General features: G+C 38.7%; 2 protein-coding genes across 9 annotated transcripts in view; one reads left to right on the top strand and one right to left on the bottom strand.

The window, feature by feature from the left end:
- The window catches only part of FGGY (FGGY carbohydrate kinase domain containing), a 322,392-nt gene extending 321,025 nt beyond the window's left edge, over positions 1–1,367 (bottom strand). Inside the window, exon 1 of one of the 3 annotated variants that reach the window (XM_054834554.1) lies at positions 1,313–1,367. The gene's annotated coding sequence lies outside the window, so the exon portion shown is untranslated. The remainder of the gene's footprint in view (positions 1–1,312) is intronic. The other 2 variants (XM_054834558.1, XM_054834553.1) reach the window with 2 other exon arrangements.
- A 59-nt stretch (positions 1,368–1,426) lies between these two features.
- Positions 1,427–20,652, top strand: MYSM1 (Myb like, SWIRM and MPN domains 1). Of its 6 annotated transcripts, XR_008578169.1 has the most exons (21): positions 1,427–1,541; positions 3,184–3,259; positions 3,466–3,536; positions 4,538–4,615; positions 4,743–4,769; positions 5,290–5,368; positions 6,073–6,171; positions 6,785–7,548; positions 8,738–8,868; positions 10,066–10,169; positions 11,076–11,153; positions 12,282–12,370; positions 12,696–12,750; positions 12,835–12,885; positions 13,397–13,471; positions 13,742–13,930; positions 14,132–14,264; positions 16,290–16,395; positions 16,517–16,574; positions 17,426–18,533; positions 19,148–20,652. XR_008578169.1 is itself a non-coding variant. In XM_054834536.1 (20 exons), exons 1-20 carry the CDS (start codon positions 1,465–1,467, stop codon positions 17,588–17,590), a joined length of 2,421 nt encoding a protein of 806 aa, XP_054690511.1. In that variant the 5' UTR covers positions 1,427–1,464; the 3' UTR covers positions 17,591–20,652. The 6 variants fall into 6 exon arrangements, 3 of the variants coding, with proteins under 3 accessions (XP_054690511.1, XP_054690510.1, XP_054690509.1); XM_054834536.1 differs by having other exon boundaries at positions 14,216–14,264; positions 17,426–20,652; XM_054834535.1 differs by having other exon boundaries at positions 16,520–16,574; positions 17,426–20,652.
- Positions 20,653–20,716: the final 64 nt, after the last annotated feature.

Raw genomic sequence — 20,716 nt, 5'->3', positions numbered from 1 at the left:
CACAACTATAACTGAACAAAGGAGAGAAGCAGGGTAGCAAACAGCTGAACAGCACTGGCTCTCCTGAGGGTAATGTAGCATTAGCTTGGTTTATGCTGATTACAGTATTGCTCTCTGAGCTAACTGGAGATCAGAAGGCATCTCCCTGCAAATTTACTATTGTGGGGTTCCTCTGCTCTAGATTTACTAGACCCACTCCCCATGCTAATAAATCCTATCAAGAGGCTTGGTGTAAACCAACTAGAGTAGTATGTGCCCAAAACTTCGCTAACAACATGATGTTTGTTTTCAGGACGCTATTATGTGCTACTCTGACATTCAGCTCTGGACTGGACCCTCTTTAGACTTTGCTATATTATACCCTATGACATGGCATCAAGAGATCCCGAGACTCTAACAATTATTTTTCTTTCTATCTTTCATGATACCATTTGTCTTGGTTTTGCATTTTTCAGTAGATATTATGAAAACAATCATAGTTGGTGTTTATTAATTTCACTTTCAAATTAATTCCAGCACAAAGATGAAATGTTCAGAATAAAAAGGTTGCAACAGAGTTTATTGGTTCAGAATATTTGCACTGTCATCTCTTAAAACATAAACACTTTCTTGAGTCGACGGAAGGTTCTCTGTAGTCACTTTGTACATCATGATAATCAACCCTCAAGGTTCTTCATGGTTCCCTTCAGTATAAGATTAGAAGCCCAACCACCATGAAGCATCAAATACTTCTTGTGAAATGAAACACAGATTTAAGAACGCTTGGGAATACACCCGTGATTTTTATAGCCACGTTACAACACAACCTGCGCAACACCCTGCTGCCGTCATCTTCTAGATGAATGAAAAGACACGACCGCATGCTTGGAAGTACATAGAGGCTAGCAAACCCGACACCTGCAGCACGATACACAGAAATAAGCGTCCCTCTTCGGCCAGCGCATCACACTTGCCGGGCTCATCCTGGGCACTCCCCCAGGGCGCTTCGGCAGCCGCAAGCGAGGAAAGGCGAATCGCCAGGCGGATTTCCATCCGCCCCACGGCCCCGAGGCACGGCTTCCCCCTCGGGGCGCTCCCTCTCCACAGCGAGCGGGGCAGCCCGAGGAGCAGCACCCACCGGGGCGCGCGGCCTGGGCGGGCTCCAGCCTCCCTCTGTCGCGGCCCGCTCTTCCCCCTTACGCTAGCGGTTCCCCTCAGCACCCGCACTCTCCCACCCTTGCCTGAGATCACCCCTCTCTCCTCCGCTCGCATCCTAGAAGCCGTCCCTCAGTGCCCAACTCGCCCTCAGCTGCCTCCTGCGCGCCCCGCCTACCCCAGCGCCATCTCTCCGCCTCCACCCCGGTTTCTCCTCAGGGCGCAGCTTCACTGAGAGCTGCTGCGCACGCGCCGCGCTCCACGCATGCCCAGTCAGCGCCGCGTTGCTCCGCTTCCGCCTCTTCTCGCGAGATCGGCGGGGCCGGTGTCATGGCGGCGGCAGCGGAGGAGCTGGAGGTGGATATCGAAGGGGACCCGGCGGCCGTGCCTGGAGAAGTGGCCTCAGGGTGAGTGAGGGCCGTACTGCGAGCTGGCAGCCCTACCGCCCCAGGGAGCGCGTCCCTTCTCTCCGGCGGGCAGGTTTTGCGTGGCTGTAGCGGCCGAAGTTTGTGTGAGGGGGCGGCGGGGTCGGGGGGAGAGCGTCCCCGGAGCCCCGCGCAGTGCCGCTCCCGCGCTGCCGCTTGCTGAGGGGGCTGCCCCGGCAGGGCCGAGCTCGCCCGGGGCCCCGGGCGCCTCAGGGGAGAGGAGAGACCTTGGAGTCTCATTGAGGGCCCGGGGGTGGAGGAAGCGGCGATGTTGAGCATCATCGGGCAGGGCACTGGGAACGGGGCCTGTGAAGTCATTGAAGTGAGGTGAATGCAGGACTGCTGTCATCTGATCCGACAGCACGTGAACTAGGGACACTCGGTGGTGAGACTGCTGGGAGGAGACTCCTTTAAAATACACAGACAGAGGTGCTGTGTTGCACCATAACAGGTAGTGAACTTGCAGAGGCAGATAACTTCAGAAAGCTGAACGTAGGGAGGGTCAGAAAAACGATTCAACAAATTCACAGTTAAGGGATCTGTAAACAGACGCTGAAGTGAATGGACAGCAATTCTAACACTACAAATCTAGCAGTTGTAGATGCTGGGAGAGTATGAGAGGATTGTGTCAGAGACAGTGGCTGGACTCACGTACTGTCCTAGAGTAGCATCTGCTGTTGCCGCTGTTGGAGACAGAATGCTGGGCAAAGGGGACTGTTGATCTCACCCATTTCTTGATGTACTCCGAAAGAAGTTTCTGGCTGTACATGAGGATTTATCCTTACCTACAAAGAGATGTTTGGACTGCTGGCACAAAGCAGTTCTGAATAGTAGGTGAATTTAATTTTAGTAGTATTGCAAGGGATAAAGGCCTAATTAGTCTTTAGAAAAGTCTGAAAGCAAAGAATGACCAAAAAATTATGTTAATTAATAAGGAGATTTTATGCTGTGTTAAAATAGAAGAAAGTTGATCGATTATGTTAATCAGTGACAGATTTCTAAAAGTACTAAGCAGTTATTTACAGAAAAGATCAAGCACAATCTGGATAAAGTCCATATGAGCACTAACAGTCCTGTATGATAGGATTCTATTAAACCTTGTGTAAGTATGAGCTTTCCTTGGGAGGAAAACAGTTTTTTCTTTATAAGGAGGGGTTTTTACTTTATTGGGAGAAAGATGTAGAAATGTTAAGTGGAGGTAATACAACTCAGTGACACTTTTAATATTAAAAAATAAGGTTTTTTTAATTGTCCATAAAACTCTGGCTTCTTTCATTTGTGTATATTTTACATGGTCCCTCCTGCTTTCAGTTGTTCTGGATGAGAATTTTTACTATTCAGGGTTTCACTGGTATCTCGTACAGTCTGCAATGAGATAGGTGAAGAGTTGCTACTGAGATTACTAAAAAAAGATGACTTAGTGAGGGGGATTTCTGCTAAGCCTAAAGGAGTATTTTAAGAGAGTGACATTATATAATAGTCTGCAATATGTGATTTTAATTTTAGTATCTAATTCTGTCATCTGTTAAAGTTTTTGTTAATTACTACACATAATTTTCACTCTGACAGCATTCATTTTGTTTGAATACGTTTGCGTTGTTTTGAACACTGGAATCTTTTTCAGAGATGGTGAAAACACAGCTTCAAGCTTGCTGCAGGATCACTATCTTGATTCATCTTGGAGAACTGATAACAGCCTTGTAAGTATTTTTTAAATGAATGGTACTTCTAGCAAAGTTATCAGAACTTCTGTTTTCTCCATTCTCTTCCCTCCATGTACACATTCTTGCAGGTTTTCAACCAGTGCTTTTTGCTTGCTTTTAGAAGATGATATATATTGATTCTTGATACTCAGGTAACAATGTGACAGGATTAAAATATTAAAACTTATTTGTATTGTTTATAGCCATGGACGTTGGACAGCAGCATTAGTGAAGAAAACAGGGCTGTCATTGAGAAAATGTTGCTGGAAGAAGAGTATCCTTTTGCTGATTTGCTTGTATGCTTAGAACAATAGAAATCTTTCTGTTTTCCAAAGGAACTGGACAAACCTTTTCTTGTTAAGGTGACTGAAGCACTGTCATTTTGTAGGTAGTTTGCAGAAGTTAGGGAAGACCCCTGAATTAATCATCTAGCTACCTGCAACTTCCTCTGGTACTTCTGATTGTTCAGAAAATGACTCTCAAGCTTGTCAGATTTAAGCTGACACTGTCACCAAAAATAGCAATATTCATCCCCACTTCAGCTGCTTATTCATTGTGCTGATGCAGCTGTTTGTGTGGTTTCATAGTGAACCTGATCAAACAGCTGATCTGGCTAAATATAGCTAGTTCTTTTTGCTGAATTGTTCTTCACTGGGACTCGCTTACTGTCTGATTTTTGTCTGGCAACGTTCATATTTCAAGATGAAAATGGGAAGGAACAGCTGCTGCTTTTTTCTTTTTGTGTTTTTTAAGTAATGCTGGCTTAAATTGCCATTAGTAGCATTTCTGGCATAAGTTGACCTCAACAGAGTAGGTAAGTTATAGCAATAGTAGTCCACGGGTTAATTTATTTTCATGTTCTTTTTTGTAATTGAGTGTAGTAATATACAGTAGTAGAGGAACAAGAAAATAAAGCAATTAAAATTTTCCTAATAGAATGAATTATTGAGGCTTAATTTGAAAATAGATAAGGTATCTGTGTGATGAAAATTACTGTTGTATGTTTTCTAAGTCAAAGAAAAATGCTGCTGCGGAAGCAGGATACCTAGTTTGCTGCAAGTAAAGTAAGCATGGGGTTCAGAAGTCAGATGTCACTTATGCATTAAACTAGTAAAAGTGTGTGAAATCGTGTGTATTGTGGTTTTGAAAGCAGCATGGTACTTGCTTCTACACCTGAATAATTATGAACCAGTATAATTTATACGATTATTAGAATTCTCAACTGTACAAATATGTACTCTGATGCTTTGAAAACTTACTTAGTAACTATTTCAGATATTATTTATCTAATAAATCACTTTCTGAAAAAATGTGGCTCAATCAAAAAGAAGTGGAGAAAAGATCTATGAAAAGGTAAGCTCTGTTCTGGAAAAAAATCTGTTAGATGGGAACAAATGAAAAGTCCTTCTAAAATTTATTTGCTGAGATATGCAACACCATCACAATTAATTTTTATTTTCACTTTGTTTTTTATTTGCAGCCCACATAAGAAAACTGGAAAAGTCACGTATGTACATTTTAATGATTGTGTTGCATTTTTAAGTGTGGCATATGATTTTTGTTAAGTTTCCAGAAACTATTGTAAAAAAAAAAAAGTTACAGTTCCTTAGTTCCTTTTGTTTGGCTGTACAAAATTATTTAAGAGACCTTTCAATGCAAAGAAATACTGTTGTGTGTAATAATGGGCTTGTAGTAAACTGTTTTGTTGTAGCACAATTATCCTTATGAGAATACCCCTGGTAGTTCTAATTGGCTTTCTTGCCTCAGCTTTTCTGTTTGCTGTTTCTATGTATTTCTGTACCATTAGTTACTGATGACTCTTGTGTTGCCTTGAATCTTCTTTTGTGATAGAGGAGCTGACATGATTCTTGCTACTTTATTTATCAGCTGCATTCATGTTTAAAACAATACCTTGAGTTTTACAGAAGATGGGGAGTAGTCTTCCTGTCAGAAGTTGCCTTCAGTTACTGGGATTTGAGAATATATATTTTTAAGAAAGCATTAACTTCTGTTTCCTGTTTCGCTAGGGTGCGATCACCGACAAAATCAGCTAGCTACTCATTAAAGTGGACATCAGAAGAAAAAGAACTATTTGAACAAGGACTGGTAAGTTTGTTTATATATATGTAATATTTTGAATAGAAGTCATTAGTTTATCTTATTTATATTAATTATTATTTTGTTATTTAAGCATGTTATATTTATCTGCTTTTGTACTTCTAATGTGTTAAAAAATAATTGCCATCTGCTAAGAGTATAATGATAAATCAGATTTATATTGATGAATCCCCCAAATTGGCTTTCTGTGACAGATGTTGTTCACGTGAGGCTGATTACAATTTGACATCACAAAATATCTCAAATATAGAGCTTTATGAATTGTACAGTCATAATGCTGTAGTTAACTACAGGAAATATCATGTGTGCTTATGCAAATTGGCTAATAAAGTGAAATCCTTTAACTACTGTTGTAAGGTCTTTAGAGATTATATGGTTGTACAGTGCTGAATGTAATAGGGTTTGCTTCATCAAGTACAAATTCATTCCAGTAGGATTCTTTGGGTTACTAGGCAGCAGTGTGCCTGAGGTGGGTGAAGAAGATCCTCAAGTGAAGAGTAGCAGCAATAACTGACTGTTGGATGCAATTTTCTTCTTGGTAGAATATTAGTAGTGAGGTTCTTTACCATGGGTTTGCTGTTCTGTTTGTGCATTTGTAATGAATAATTGAGCTTTTAAACTCTTTTGGCACATAAAATGTAACGTTTGGAATGTTAGAGTTTGGGTAACTTAAACGTGCTTTGTTGTGCTAGGTGAAATTTGGCCGCCGATGGACGAAAATTGCCAAGTTGATTGGAAGTCGTACTGTTCTGCAAGTAAAGAGCTATGCTCGGCAGTATTTTAAGAACAAGGTAAACAGAGTATCTCTCTAGTTTCAAAAAAGGCTGTTTGACTAGTATGTTGTTGTACACGTAGCTTGATTTTAATTTGCCTTTTCAAGATACTGCTGTTAAAGTGTGTACTCTGTTCCCATATTCAGAAAAGTGGAATATGCTTACTTGCAGATTTAAATATGAAGTCAGATCTGATTTCAAATTCCTAAAATGATCTCAGTGTTTTTATTGCTGGTATAACAGAACAACAAATGTAGTATAATTGTAGTCTCTTATACTGTTGGTTGTTAGTCTGGAAATCTTGTTTTCCACTATACAGCTGTTTAAGATGTGTGTTATAGTTTTAGCTTTAGCCTCATTTGAAACTTATGGAACATTTAAGAAGAAATTGGTACTGTCTGACTTGTTTGGTTTTTTTTTTCTGAACGGAAATACGTATTAATTTACACTTGGGCTAGAAGTATGCCTATAATGCTGTGTAAAAATCAATTGCAATGGATTAAAAGGATAAGATGAGGAAGAAACACTTCAGAATATCTGCTGTTCAAATAAAACAGTTCTGACTATTTGGGAGGCAGAGGGAATTGTTTTGTTTTTCCCTCCTAAAGCTATTTTTTTTCATTTTCCGAAGGCAAAAAATGGTGATTCTGAAAAAGAAGAGCAGAGTCAGTATGGTAGCAGTCTTCCCGTTGAAGATGGGATAAGGGTAGAAGCGTGGTCATCTGGAAACTTGAGAGGCCGTGCAGACCCCAATCTGAATGCAGTGAAAATTGAAAAGCTGTCAGATGATGAAGAAGTAGACATAACTGATGATGTGGATGAACTACTTTCTCCTACCCTCCAGCAAGAAACTGGAAAATCTGAATTACCTGTTATTTCAAAAAGTCCACTTGAAGAAACAAAAGGAATGGAACGCATTTTTTCATCTGGCAGACACGGTTCTGCAGTTCCTTTACCTAAAGAAGATCCTCAACGTACCAAGCAAGATACAGTTGATGCATTAGTATTTCCAGGTGTTGCAGCAACTTGTTCTCAGCCCCTGAACGGTGATAAAACTGTGAACTTAGATTACCAGCAATACAATAATTTTATTGAGAAAGCTGAACAAGGCAGACTAGTAACATCTCGTGGAACTAGACAAGTAACTGATCAGGAGCTTGGTGAGGAACAGAGACATCTGGCTGATAATGGATTGCTTTTTTCTTCTCCCCCTCAAGTGGATGAAGATCATCAAGAAGAAGCAGAGGAGCTTAAGCCACCTGATCAAGAAGTGGAGGTTGACAGAAGCATCATTCTGGAAGAAGAAAAGCAAGCTATTCCTGAATTTTTTGAAGGGCGCCAGGCCAAAACACCAGAGCGTTATTTGAAAATTAGGAATTATATTTTGGATCAATGGTAAGATGCATTAATTTCATTTACTGAAGTAAGTGATTAAGATGACTTCTGTCCTGCTTTGTTGTAGTTAAAACACTACTTAGTGCGAATAGCTTACTTCTGAAAAGAGTAAAATTGATTTTATTGTAGCATTGTAAAGATTGCCAGTGAACAGCACTGATCATTAATGCTTCTTTTGCGTCTTCCCAGTTTTTTTCTGGCATTCTGGAAGCTAAGCAATCAAAATACTTTGAAGCATTATGAAAATGAGTGTTCTATATCAGAACAAGCTGCATCCTTTTTGGTTACATTATTTTTTCCAATTTTTGTCATGCTATATGTAAGAATGCATATATGGTTTTAATAAATGGTGCCTCAAAATAACTGATAAAATTAATTCTGTAATGAGGTCTGTAGCATAGTAGTACTGCCTTTACAGAAGGTAGCTAGAAGAAATAGTGCTAGAGCGAATGATGTTGACAAAAAAATACTTCAAATGAAGAATCAATTTGGAGTAGTGCTTGTGCACTTGAGTATTTGGTTCTTTGGAGATGGAATATAAGTTTAAAGAACCTTAGTGATTTGTGGTAGCAGGCTCAATATACAGTTCATTCTCTTAACAGTTTTGATTAGCGTGCTTGCTGTGTTGGGTAGTTTGCTTTTAAGGAGAATTGCTGAGTTCAACTCTGTTCTCGTTCAGTTGTCTTGTATATTGACAGCTTATTCTAGTTGTAATTCCATACCAGAGAAGTATTGAACTGAAACAATTCAGTATCAGTTTAAAAGCAAGTCATAAGTGCATAGAGAGTGAAAACAGGCTTATTTATTACGCTGAGGAAGCCTATGATTATATGAGCTATTTAATCTAATGCAGACGTTCTTGTATCAGTTTAACAGTATCATAGTGCTTCTGAGTAACGCATTGCTTGCTGGCACCATTTGTGCTAGAAGAGTTTGTTTTAACGCATAGAACATAAGTTTCACTCTGTGTTAAGTATAAGTGTGTATGAATAACCCTAAAATAAATTTTATGTGTTTTGTGAAATTTATATTTTTGCTGTGATCGCCCTGCGTAGCAGTGTGTAGCGTGAGCATTGCGAAGGGAAAAACCACTTCAGTGGCTTGTCTTAACCTCAGCTTAAGTCACACAATACCTTCCTCCCCCCATGATTTGTTTTACTATTTGACAGTGTGCTGTACTTCATTTTAGGGAGAGATGTAAACCCAAATACCTGAATAAGACTTCAGTACGTCCAGGCCTCAAGAACTGTGGTGATGTTAACTGCATTGGACGGATCCACACATATTTGGAATTAATAGGAGCGATTAACTTTGGCTGTGGTAAAGATATTTTTATTGGAATCAATTCAGAACTTAAATTCTAATTAGTGTATGCTGAACACTTCTATTGTTGACTGTCAGGTTTTTTATTGAATATTTTCATGTGAAGGCTAAACATTAAGGTTAGTAGATGTGTTTTTTAAAAGAAAAGTTGTAAGTTCACTTCATTGAAGTGCAGGTGACTGCACTTAATCGGAATCAAGCATCCATGCAGATGATCTTGCGACTTCTCTGTACTCTTGATGTCTTAAATGGTAATTGTTGTTACATTTAAGTTCTGTAGAAGAGAATCTTTGTTTTGACTGTATTTAGTACAGCCGTGTTCCAACTTACGTGGCTGTAGTCTATTTTGGTATTAATGTTGAAGGACTACTTAGTGTTAGGGTATACCTCTCCCGCAAAAGGATGCACATTAATCCTTACTAGGAAGGACCTTCTGAGCAGATTGTCGCTATGACTTTTGAAAATCTAGAGGAGTTTGTAACCTGCTTACAGCATTGTAGATTTTTGGTTTTACATGACAGACTTCTTTTTTTTTGTCCTTTTTCCTTCTCCCCCCCCCCCCCCCCCCCCCCCCCCATGTTTACTGCATGTCAACTGGTGGGGTGGATTTTTGTTTTGTGCTTTTCTGTGTGTTCTGTGTTGTTTTTTTCTTTTTTTTCCCCTGATAACCTGCTGTATCTGAAATTCTGCCCTCCCTCTGTGTAAGACAGAATTCATGTTATTGTTTCTTTTCCCATACTGAATTATAACTATTTTCTAAATAAAAAACAATGTCTTCATCCTCAGGGCTAGTTTTTACAAGATTCAAGAGTTAAAATTAGATGACATGTTAAGAATGCATATACACCTATAACAATGTTAGTTTAGAGTCTCTGGATTGAGTTTGGCCCAATGTTGAATGACAGTCATCTAGGAGAGGAGGAATGGCCTGCAGATATGTTTTTTTCTGAAATAAATTAACAAGAAGGAAGGAGATTTTCCTGTCTTAAAACTGCTGTGGTAGTGGGAGAGGGCTATATAATCAGTCAGTAATAGGACCATCGAGAGATGTCTTTTCACTGTTTTTCAGTTGTTGCTTTTTTCTTGACAGCATTTGTCCTTACTGCTTATCTCTGTTGTTCTTGGCTCTGTACCAGTAATAAGTGGCTTCATACTTTACTGAAGTACAGTGTATCTCTCTTATGTATCCTGTAGAACAGGCTGTGTATAACCGACCCCAACCAGCTGATAAAACACGGTCCAAAGAAGGCAAAGACACAGTGGAAGCATACCAGCTCGCTCAGCGCTTGCAATCAATGGTACGTTTTGGTGGGGGAGGTGGGGGCAGCGAAAAGCGTTCAGCACGGAGAAGACCTTTTCAATCTTCCTTTTCAAGCTAGGGCATCTCGGGAAATTTATTCGCTTGTTCAGTTTGTGGTTTCATTAGAATGCCCTGTCATGTGAGTGTCGGTCTAAGTACAAGTTCTGCTTTCTGACAGGTGTCTGTCTTAACTTCTGCTGTCTTACATTCCATTTGTCTACAGGTACTTCACTGCGATTGTGTTCCAGTCACCTCCCCACAATTTATTAGCCAGAAAATCACACACTACCAACACATTCCACCACTAAGTTGCTTGCCTTTTAACTGTTAAGCATACTAGGTATATGGTATGACATACTGAGAGCCTTATGCACACAATTAGCAGTAACTCATTTATAACTATATGAATTACCAAGGCTTGCCAGATTTAATTTTCATATTCACATTTAATGTAGCATTTTTAAGTACTTCATTGCAAAATAAATCAGTTGGTGAGAGGAAAACTAAATCCATCCTGCTAAAAAAAAATAAATTGAAATATACAGAACTGTAGCATACACTAGATGTAAACATACAGGTTTTATAGCTTTTTGTATTGTCTGAGCTGTAATTCAGAGCTGGATAATAATGCACTGTTGCTGTCAGATGTTGATGATCCATGGAGCATCAGCCAGGTGTTACACTTTACAGCCTTAAAAACTGAAAACATCACTGATGGTATTTCATGACAGACTGTGAGCCACAGAACCTCAGGGTGTTCGTTCTTTCCTGGAAATGTGTCATAGTGTTAGTAACATTCATTGGCAGTAACCTTTTTGATGATGTTCTTATGGCTGATTAAATGAAGTAAATTCAGTCTTTTCAGGAGTAAGATCCTCAGCTCATGTTGATTTACTTGCTGCAGCGTACAAGACGACGGCGAGTGCGTGATCCTTGGGGAAACTGGTGTGATGCAAGGGATTTGGAAGGACAGACATTTGAGGTAACCCTTCTGTGTTTTAAACTTTGCTTACAGAATTAATTCTTGCTAATTGCTGGCAGGTGGTGTTGCATCAAATATACAAGGGGAACAGTTGTGTAGTAGGTGCTTAACCTCTCTTTGTGGAAGCAATAATTTGAAAATAATGTAGCAGCTGTTAGATCTTTATGCTGCTGATAAATACAGCTGTACTTTGGTGTTTATGAAGGTGTTCATGTTGTGAGCGTGCACAGCCCTGTGGTGGTTTATGCCTGTAAAGCTCTTTGCCTTGTCTGGTAGGAGATTTCATGACCCTTTGTTTTCAGTTAACTGCCTTACTAAAGCTAACAGTAGGGGAGAGGAGAACAAGATTTAATTTTTTATTTGTTTTTTTTAAGTCCTTTCTTTGTGCTTATAATGCGGGTGATATGAGTTCCTAATATTAATGCTGTTGCTGGCAATACCCTCAGAAACACTGTGGTTTATGAAGTGCTTAGAAAAAAAAATCCTACAAGTTTAAATATTTAATAGAGTACTTGGAAACAGAATGTCCACTTGAGCATGTCCATTACTACAATTTCGAATTACAGAAAAAGCGAGGAACTGCAAACATCCTATTCTTCTTCTATAGAAAACCACTTAAATTTGCAACCTTCAGTAATAAATATCTGTAACAATTACCTCCATTACATTATAATGCCATACCTATTTTTGAGTAGCTGTGGTTAATAATTCTAACACTTTCTGCAAAATATATATTTGGGTGGAAATAAAGTTTGGAAACTTTCATCCCTAAAGAGGTGTCATGATAAATTCTTGCCTCGGATTGTAATGGCAGATTTTCTCCTTAGTTATTGCACTTGCATTCATGTATGGTTTGCGATACGGGCTGTGATTTTACTGAACTGGATTGACCTGGGGAATGGAAGAATTCTCTCATGAATTGTTTTGTGGACTAGATCTCTGATTGTCGTGACTTTGACGCTGCGTGATTCTGCTATGGCTATTGCCCTCTGTCTTAGGTAGTCCTGTAATACGCAAATTGATATCAAGAGGATGCTGATGATAAGAATTTTATTCTGGGCTGGTTTTGGAATCACTACTGAAGGAGTACTTAAAATGTTAAAGCAGATTTTTTTTTTTTTTTTTTAGCATCTGTCTGCTGAAGAATTAGCAAGAAGAAGAGAGGAAGAAAAACTGAAACCTGCAAAATCTTCTAAAGGTTCAAGACAAATAAAAAGGTATTATTTGATGTACATCACGGTCAAACATAGGTTTTCTAGAAATGAAACAAATGTCTTGGGTAGCATCCAGCTGGAACACTGCAAATCATTAATATGTATTACGACCTGAAATGACACATCTGCTTTTCAAATATTTTTTGTATTTGAAGCCACAAGTGTGCGTAGTGAAGTTTCTGTATTTGGCGGAAGTCATCCTGGTGTGGTGTGAGAAAGTCCAGTAAATAAAGCAAGGTTATTCCTCTTCTGCCAAGGAGACAGTGGGAAACTTGAAAAGTTTCCTGGCTGTCCTACATCTTTAGAGACGTTTTCTTTCATTTTATAGTTCCTTTGATCCCTTTCAGCTGATACCATGCTGTTTATTCACCGAAGAAAAACAGGTATGTACCTTTGAGTGAATAATGAAGAATGCTTTACTACTTACATTACTTTTCTTATTCTCATTATCACGTTTATCATTCCAGGAACCTTTTCAGGTGAAAGTATCTTCCGAAGCACTTTTAATAATGGATTTGGTGAGGATTAAGTTTTATCTTTCCAAAAGCTATGACGTAGATGTTGTGGGGTTTTGGTTTGTGGTTTTCTTTTTCTAATGGGCAGATGGAGAAATCCAGTACTTGCGTTACTTTCTCTCCATTCAGACCTAGACGTGAGAATCTAGTTTTAAATAAAGCCCCTAAAGATGAATGTTATTTTTATATTGTGCTCAGTTTTTCTAGAAGGTAAATGGTTGTACACTAAGAGTGTTACTACTTACTACTCTCTGTCATACTTCCTGCATGGAAGTGTCACACAAGTGCACTGTACACATGTGTCCATATAATAACCAAATGTAACCTTTTCCGTTTGCTTTAAATTGAAACACTAGGTGTTTGAGAAACTTTAGCTGTCCTAAGTTTTCCTGCTAAATGTCATTGAGAAGTTACTGACTTGTAGCTGTGAAGCCAATGTGTTCTGTTGTGTGTGGATCGAAATGAGGAGACATTAAATGACTTGGACTTTAATAATTGTTTAATATCCTTTTAGCACTCTCACGTGTCTATGGCAGAAGTAATAGGGCTGCTAGGTGGAAGATACTCTGAAGCTGATAAAGTTGTAGAAGTAAGTGTTTGTCTTTTCACATTTTCTCTAAAATATAAAAACATATATAATTTGAATAGATGTAAATGTTATTTCTGAAGGGCAACTACTTAAATATATTAGAATTGAAGTTAATTACTGTAGTCTTGAAATGTTAGTTATGCTTATGTTCGAGGGTTGGCCTGTCAATTCTATCACAAGGAAGATCTGGTATATGACTGAAAATTCTTTAAATTTTATTTAACTGATAGAAACTTCTTGCATTTACCCATCTGGAGACTTTTTTAACAGGTTTGCGCAGCGGAGCCATGCAACAGCCTCAGTACAGGACTGCAGTGTGAGATGGATCCGGTGTCTCAGACGCAGGCCTCAGAAACGCTGGCTGCCAGAGGATACAGCGTTATTGGGTGGTACCATTCCCACCCTGCCTTTGACCCCAACCCCTCAATACGAGATATTGACACTCAAGCTAAATACCAGGTATTTGCCGGTCTGTACCCCAACAACCCTAAAGCCTCCCTGGTATTTACAATGTTAAGGCAAATTATTGCTCTAATGCATCTTAAAATCGGTTTGTTCATACATTGACATTGAAAAAATAGAGCTTATTTCAGAATGCTTTTGTGAAAAAGGTTGTATTTCCTGTATGTGGCTTTTTTTGTGTGTGTTTTGGTTTTTTAGAGTTATTTCTCCAGGGGTGGTGCCATGTTCATTGGAATGATTATAAGTCCTTACAACCGAAATAATCCTCTTCCATATTCTCAGATTACTTGTCTAGTAATTAGCGATGAGATCAGTTCTGATGGTTCCTACCGTAAGTACTGATATTTTATCCATTGTCTTAATTTTTCTTTTCTTTTTGGATACTAAGGGGAAAAATGTTATCTGTTCTCGAACTTGAGAAATAAGTATTTATTTATGTTAGTAACTTGTGCTGTACAAACCCAGGAATTTCACTTGAAGTGTAATCCTACAAGTAGTCCATGCTGTCATGACAAGAATATATAGATATAAATAGCTAGAAGATGGTATTTCTGTGTTAGTATTTCCCACAATCCATGAAAGAAATTGAAGGGTTGGGAGAAGGGTCACTGTTATTTACATAAAATGTCCATATGAATAGCTGAGAAACTGCTTTGCATGTATTACTTAAACTTTGCTGCGTTACAGAACAGATCCTCTGATCGAGGAGACAGCAGTGTAATAGCAAAGAATTGGCTGCTATAGCAGCCAGAAATCCTTATTTGAGTAACTTAGCATTGGGAAGGTCAACGGATCAAACTTGCCAGCTGTCCAGGAAAAGACAAGACAGGAAAGATGAAATGCTGTGCTGGCACGAATCCCAACCGACGAGAACAAATTCTTGATTAAACATGTCGTTGGCATTGCATGAAAATGGGATGTTTCCTTTCTTGAATAGTTAAGATCTCATATAAAATTTATGGTATTTCACGTGACAATCGCATCTTCTGCTCATTCCCTGGCATTAATTCGAGGAAAATTCCCGTGATAACAGTGTATGGTTATGGTCGCTGCCTCTTCTCTCTCCTCCTCCCTCCCCCTGTTTTAAGTTCTGATTTTTTGCATCCAGACTCTGAGGTTTCCAGTTTCCTTGGCAAGGCAGTAGCAGTGGCCACGTGAGCCGACCGTTCCCCCTCTGTTTTTTCCTGTGGAAGTAAGCAAGGCAGACCATCTGCCTGCAGACTTGCTTTGCAGTCCTGGGGGAAGTGAAGCAGTGGCCACATCTGTGCGACAGTTCCTGTTTACCGTACTGATAGTACCATAGTTTTATCCTCATTTCCCATCCATCCCATCCTCGTGGTGTGGAGTTAAAATACTTAGAAACTTTATCTGCCCTTAGAAGTTGACTTTTTTTGGTCATGTACGTTTTCTGTCTGAGAGGATTTCTTATTTATGTTTATCTCCTGAAATCAACCTTTTACAAAATGGTACCTCCTCTAGCTCTTTGGGAAAGTTCTACCGTGGCTATAGTGCTGTGCAAATGAACAAAAACTAGTATTTCATGAACCATAAATATTTCTATAGATTAATTCTTACTCTTGGAAACGCATTCTGCACTGAACGCTCTCAACATTTGAGAGATGTTCAAATAGCAAATTGTATTTATTGCTTTCTTTTCACTTTCAGGAATAGTTGGAAAGCATGGGTTTCATCTCATTAAATTCTTATGACCTTGAAAAGGCTTTTTTTTGGGGGGGGGGATGGTTGTTGTTGGTTTTTTTGTAATGATTTACTGAAATACGGAGTCTCTTTCTTTCTCCCTGATTTTTGCTAACTGAGTTGTGTTCCGCAAGTAATTTTCCAGTGTTCCTCTAGAATACTTCCCCCACCTCCAATAAACCAGAAGAATTTCTTCCTTTGGGAGCAAAATTCCTCTGAAATCTAGAACGATAGTCAGGCACTTCATCAGCCAGTTCATATGTGAAAAACAAAACCTTTTTTCTTCACTTAGTAACCACGTAGATCTTAGAGACTACAGAAGTGGTACTAAGGTATAAGAACTCAATTCCTCCATTTTTCTGCTGTGCTGTAGATTCTGTGTGCTGCCTTATAGCATGAGGCGTTGGTGAGGGCAAGGAGGAGAACAGGTTTGTTCCCTGCTCCCACCAAAATTAAATTTGGAATCAAAAATATGTTATACTTTTACTTTAACCTCCTTAACGTTGGCAGGTAACAGGACTGGAAGCTTCTGCAGTCAGTAATACATCATGAACAGTTATGGAGAAGGAAGGGATTGCACCTAAAACTAAAAAAGAAAAAGGAAAAAAAAAAGTGAGTGTACCAGAGACACTGAGTAATCATGTTCCTTTGATTACAGGCCTGCCCTACAAATTTGAAGTACAGCAGATGCTGGAAGAACCACAGTGGGAATTAGTATTTGAAAAAACGAGATGGATAATTGAAAAATACAGATTCTGCCATAGGTATGTGTCTGCTTATAGTACAAAGAATAGCCAGTTTCAAATTTGTGCATGTTTGTTACAGATGTTTCAATAAAGACGTGTCCACTTTCTGCAGCGCTACTGTTTGTTTTTCTTTCAACAGCAGTGTCCCCATGGATAAAATTTTTCACAGAGATTCTGACCTGACTTGTTTACAGAAAGTAAGTTTTCTTCTTTTAATTTTTAGCTTTTTCAATCTAATTTTTTTTTAAATAGAAATCTGTTTCGTATCATTAGAAGTCAGCTGAAGTTACAATTTTACAGATCGGAGATGTAAACTAATCACAATAACTGATTTCTGTAGTGCAGCGTCTTTACTTGCAAACACAATGAAAATAAGCCTGTTGATTTGGGAGAGTTGAGGACAAGGGTTACATGCAGATACCAAGTTTTAACCTCAATTTGGAGAAGAATGAATGGCAAATGAATCGTGTGTCTGCTCAGCATGTTGTATGCTTTCAGTGCTGAGAACTGCATGCATTTTGAGGGAAGATTTGGACTTCCTAGTCCTTTGTTCGATGGGTAAACTAGTGCTATGCCATCTCTGTCGTGCATAAGGGGGAACTTTAATTTTCCATCAGCGTAGCTGTTGCTATGAAGCTTGAAATAACTCCAGCTGTAACATTAATTGCCCAAACAAGACAGAAAATCTGCCCAAAGCAGGAGAGACAAGCAGAAAACACATACACAGTGATTACCCACATCTAATTTTTTTTTTTTCAACTCAACGTGACTTTGCTTATAAACAGCTTAAATCTAAAATTGAGTTGGTAGATTACTCTTGAATTTAGCTGTTGTGTAATTGGCTTTAAAGAATTGGTTTTAAATCACCCATGTGTTCCTGTGTGACTGCTGCTTTCTAAAATTTATATTGTACAGTTGAATACTTTCTGTAGTGCTATTCCTAAGTGAATAAATAAAAATCCCTTTGGAATACTTATCTGCTAGAAGGGGAAAAAATAAACTCAGGGAAAAATGAGAATTTAAAAAAATCTCCTTTTCTTTTGACTAGCTTTTGGAGTGCATGAGGAAGACTTTGGGCAAGGTAACAAACTGCTTCATTGCGGAAGAGTTCTTGACTCAGATAGAAAACTTATTCGTTTCCACATACAAGAGTGAGAAAAAGAGTAATGCCGAAGAAAACGAGAATGACGGTTCAAATGAACTGCCAGTGTGATGGTTTTAACAAAACAAACTTGGGGAATTTTGATTTTATTTTTTCATTTCTGCTCCTCCCCATTATGTCAACTCTGTCAGAATTATTATCCATTTTAATAGTAACTGTTACAGAATCCAGTGTCATCTTGTTGTTACGGTTTAAACGTACTTTGAAAAACTCCTAATGCGTGTGACCTGACTACATGAGGAACACTTTAATATTAAACGTTTTGTAAAAAAAAAGAGTGCCACAGAATTAACTGATTGACCAACAGTCGGCCCCTTGGGAAGAAGGACAACCTGCCAAGAATACTCTGCTTCAGTCTTCAAGGAGAGTTTGCCCTCTCAAGTTTTTCAGTTTGGGAATTTTCTCATTTATCTACAAGTACACATCTAACTCTGCATTTGTTCCTTAGTGCTTTAAAGATTGTAAGTTTGAATTAATTCACAAAAGAGAAACTGAAATGAAATGAAAATTTTGTAGCACTCTGATTTCAAAATTTCCTGGTATCCAGTCTTAAGTTTTATTCCGTTGTGGTTTAATACATCATCTGGGGGTTTTTATTATTATTTTTTCCCTTACTGATCCCTGTGGTCAAGTAGCTTTTTGGCATGTTCTTTGCCATCTTGCTTCTGTATTTGGGGAGGAAACGCTGGCAAGTTTTCCTGACTTCTCAGTAGTAGTTGTGTTTGTTTCCAGTGGAAATGATAACTCCTGTCTTATTACAGGTTGCAGTCTTTCTGGTCTTCCATTCTACAGGGAGATACTATGTTGTTCTGCCAGATTGTTGCGATTTGTCCGCTTCTGATTGCCACCGTTTCCTGTGGAAACGAGCTCTCGATTGATTGCAAACCTTAGCGCACCACGCAGAACAGTATTTGTCTTTGTAAAGAAAAAAACCCACCAACTCTTATATTCAGAGTCTTCTCTAGAATGTGCAGTTCAGCAAGAAAACATACTGGTTTGTATCTGTTCTTCAGTTATAATTTCATACAAGTATATATTCAGATAAATTAGTCATAAATAGATTGATCTTGATTGAGAAGTTTCTTGATTGCAACTTGGAAATGTTACATGAGCTAGATCATATAGATATATCACTGTGACTATAGAAGAAATGTGCTTTAAATTTTGCTTTCTAAATCATGAAGAAACTTGTATACAGTTATTTACACAGATTTATCTTGGGCAAAGTTTCTTAGGTCTAAAATGTATTTGAAAACATGAAGCAAGCAAGATTTCGAGTTTATATCTAGAGAGGTGACGATGGAGTCAATTCTTATTTTAAAAAAAGTGTGTGTGTATATATATATCTAGTTCTACATAACATAAATGGAATTTTAAGATTTTATATGTTCACATTTTTAACTTCAGCTTTTCATTTGTATAAAGAGTTTGAAAAGCTTTAAAATTGTAGAGTTGCATCCCGAGGAGGGAACTCCTTTACGGGAAGCTAACATTACTTTTTTTGTCATGCCTCATAAAACATTACTCTCCTTCTGTCACGAAGCAGAAGGTGCACAACCCCATTGTATGCAAATATGAGCCCTTGATACTCTGATTCTCCCAATGCAGATTCAAGAGCTAAGGACTTAAAAATATTGGTGAATGCTCCGTGTTCAGATCCGCTGGTGCGCGGCTTGAGATCCCACTGCTACGTGTATTTGACAAACTTGGTGTATCCATCTGTATAAGGCATGTTGACTCAGTCTGCATATATTCTAAAATGTCATCTTTGGGACTTCCTAATTAAAAATATTGCATGGCTTTCTCTACTTCTAGTTTAAAGTACACTCTTGGTGAGAAAGCATTCCTCCCCTACTTAGTTGTAGAGTGGTCTGCAGTGTAAGGTATTTTTCCACGGTTTTGCATTGGTTACTCTCACATGGTATACATGTATGTACTAAAAGCTGTAATTAGTTCTGAGTTGTAGGACAAGAATTTTGAACCTCTTGTGTAACGGCAGCATGAAGTAGATACTCATTTTCTACATATGGTCTGCTTCCAGCTATTTAAAGATGGATGTCAGTATTACCCAAGTAGTGGTAGCAATGTGCTGGCTGCGTCTGTTTAATGATTAAAATGAGTTAAAGTAATACAGTTGTATTAATTGGATTTAACAGCCATGTTACATAAGAAGAGGTTTGAGTACAACATATTTTGAAGCAGTTTGTCTCTTGAGAAGAGGCCGTAGTGCAGTATTGAGTCTTTGGTGTGCACACACAGACTCCAGATGTTCTAAGAGCTTGTTAGCAGGGTGGTGGTGGGGGAAATATCACTGCTAGTACCATCGTAATCCAGTCTTATCCCACGATGCTCTATGTGAACTGGAAACACTGTTTGTGACACTAAGTAAAAATTTTGTTGGCAGGAGTCATGGTAAGAAAATAACTCACTTTTCATAATTTATTTTGACTGTGTGGTTAATAATAGGAGTGTGGAAGTTGCATGCATCTAAGAAGATAATCTATTTTACTGATACTACCAGTTCTGCTACCAAACGCATTAAATATTTTTATTAGGAAGCTCTTTTTTTTTCTTCTCTGTCCAGCAATTGTTTTTCTGCTAACTTTATTTCAGCGTACCTGGTGTGGAGTAATACGCTATTCCTTTCTGTAAGACCAGCTGTTATGCCTTGCCAAGTTGTTGCTCAGGAGATGGGAAATGGTGGTGTAGCCAGTAGAATGATGCAATTTAAATGGGAAGAGTCAACAGTTCAAAAATAAACAAAAAACCCCCAACACCCCTAAGATGTCACTTTTGGCAAATACCCTTTATGGGCAGTCGTTGGCCAAGTGAGGTTTTGCTGTCCCAGTTATCGGCAGTGCTTTTGCACAGGGAGATATGCCTTGTGTTCCAGGGGGGATGGACTGCCCATATTTTTTCTAAATCAGTAACTTTCCAAGAACAATTCCGGTGAGGAAAACAAGCAAACAAATAACAACCTCAAACCAGCCAACCAAAAACCACCCTTGCCATTGATGTTAAGTACTCTCTTGCTTTTGCTTGCTGCTTTGATATTCCTGACGGATGGTATACAAGAGTCTACTAATAAAGACTGTGTATGCAGTACCTTGAAAGATGCATTCTGTATTTGTCATAGCTTCTTGTCTCTTGAGCATTAGACCTGGTATTTATTTACTC

Source organism: Grus americana, chromosome 8 (assembly GCF_028858705.1).
Source record: "Grus americana isolate bGruAme1 chromosome 8, bGruAme1.mat, whole genome shotgun sequence".
Taxonomy (NCBI): domain Eukaryota; kingdom Metazoa; phylum Chordata; class Aves; order Gruiformes; family Gruidae; genus Grus; species Grus americana.
Note: the sequence above shows the minus strand (reverse complement) of the source record. Positions and strands in the feature narration are given on the sequence as shown.

Bases quoted from the DNA above. Each gene is read 5' to 3' on its own strand.
- MYSM1 (XM_054834534.1), top strand. From the start codon at position 1,465: ATGGCGGCGGCAGCGGAGGAGCTGGAGGTGGATATCGAAGGGGACCCG. The intron at 12,886-13,396 runs GTGAGGATTAAG...ATATCCTTTTAG, and splicing joins CACTTTTAATAATGGATTTG to CACTCTCACGTGTCTATGGC. The intron at 16,396-16,516 runs GTATGTGTCTGC...TTCTTTCAACAG, and splicing joins AAATACAGATTCTGCCATAG to CAGTGTCCCCATGGATAAAA.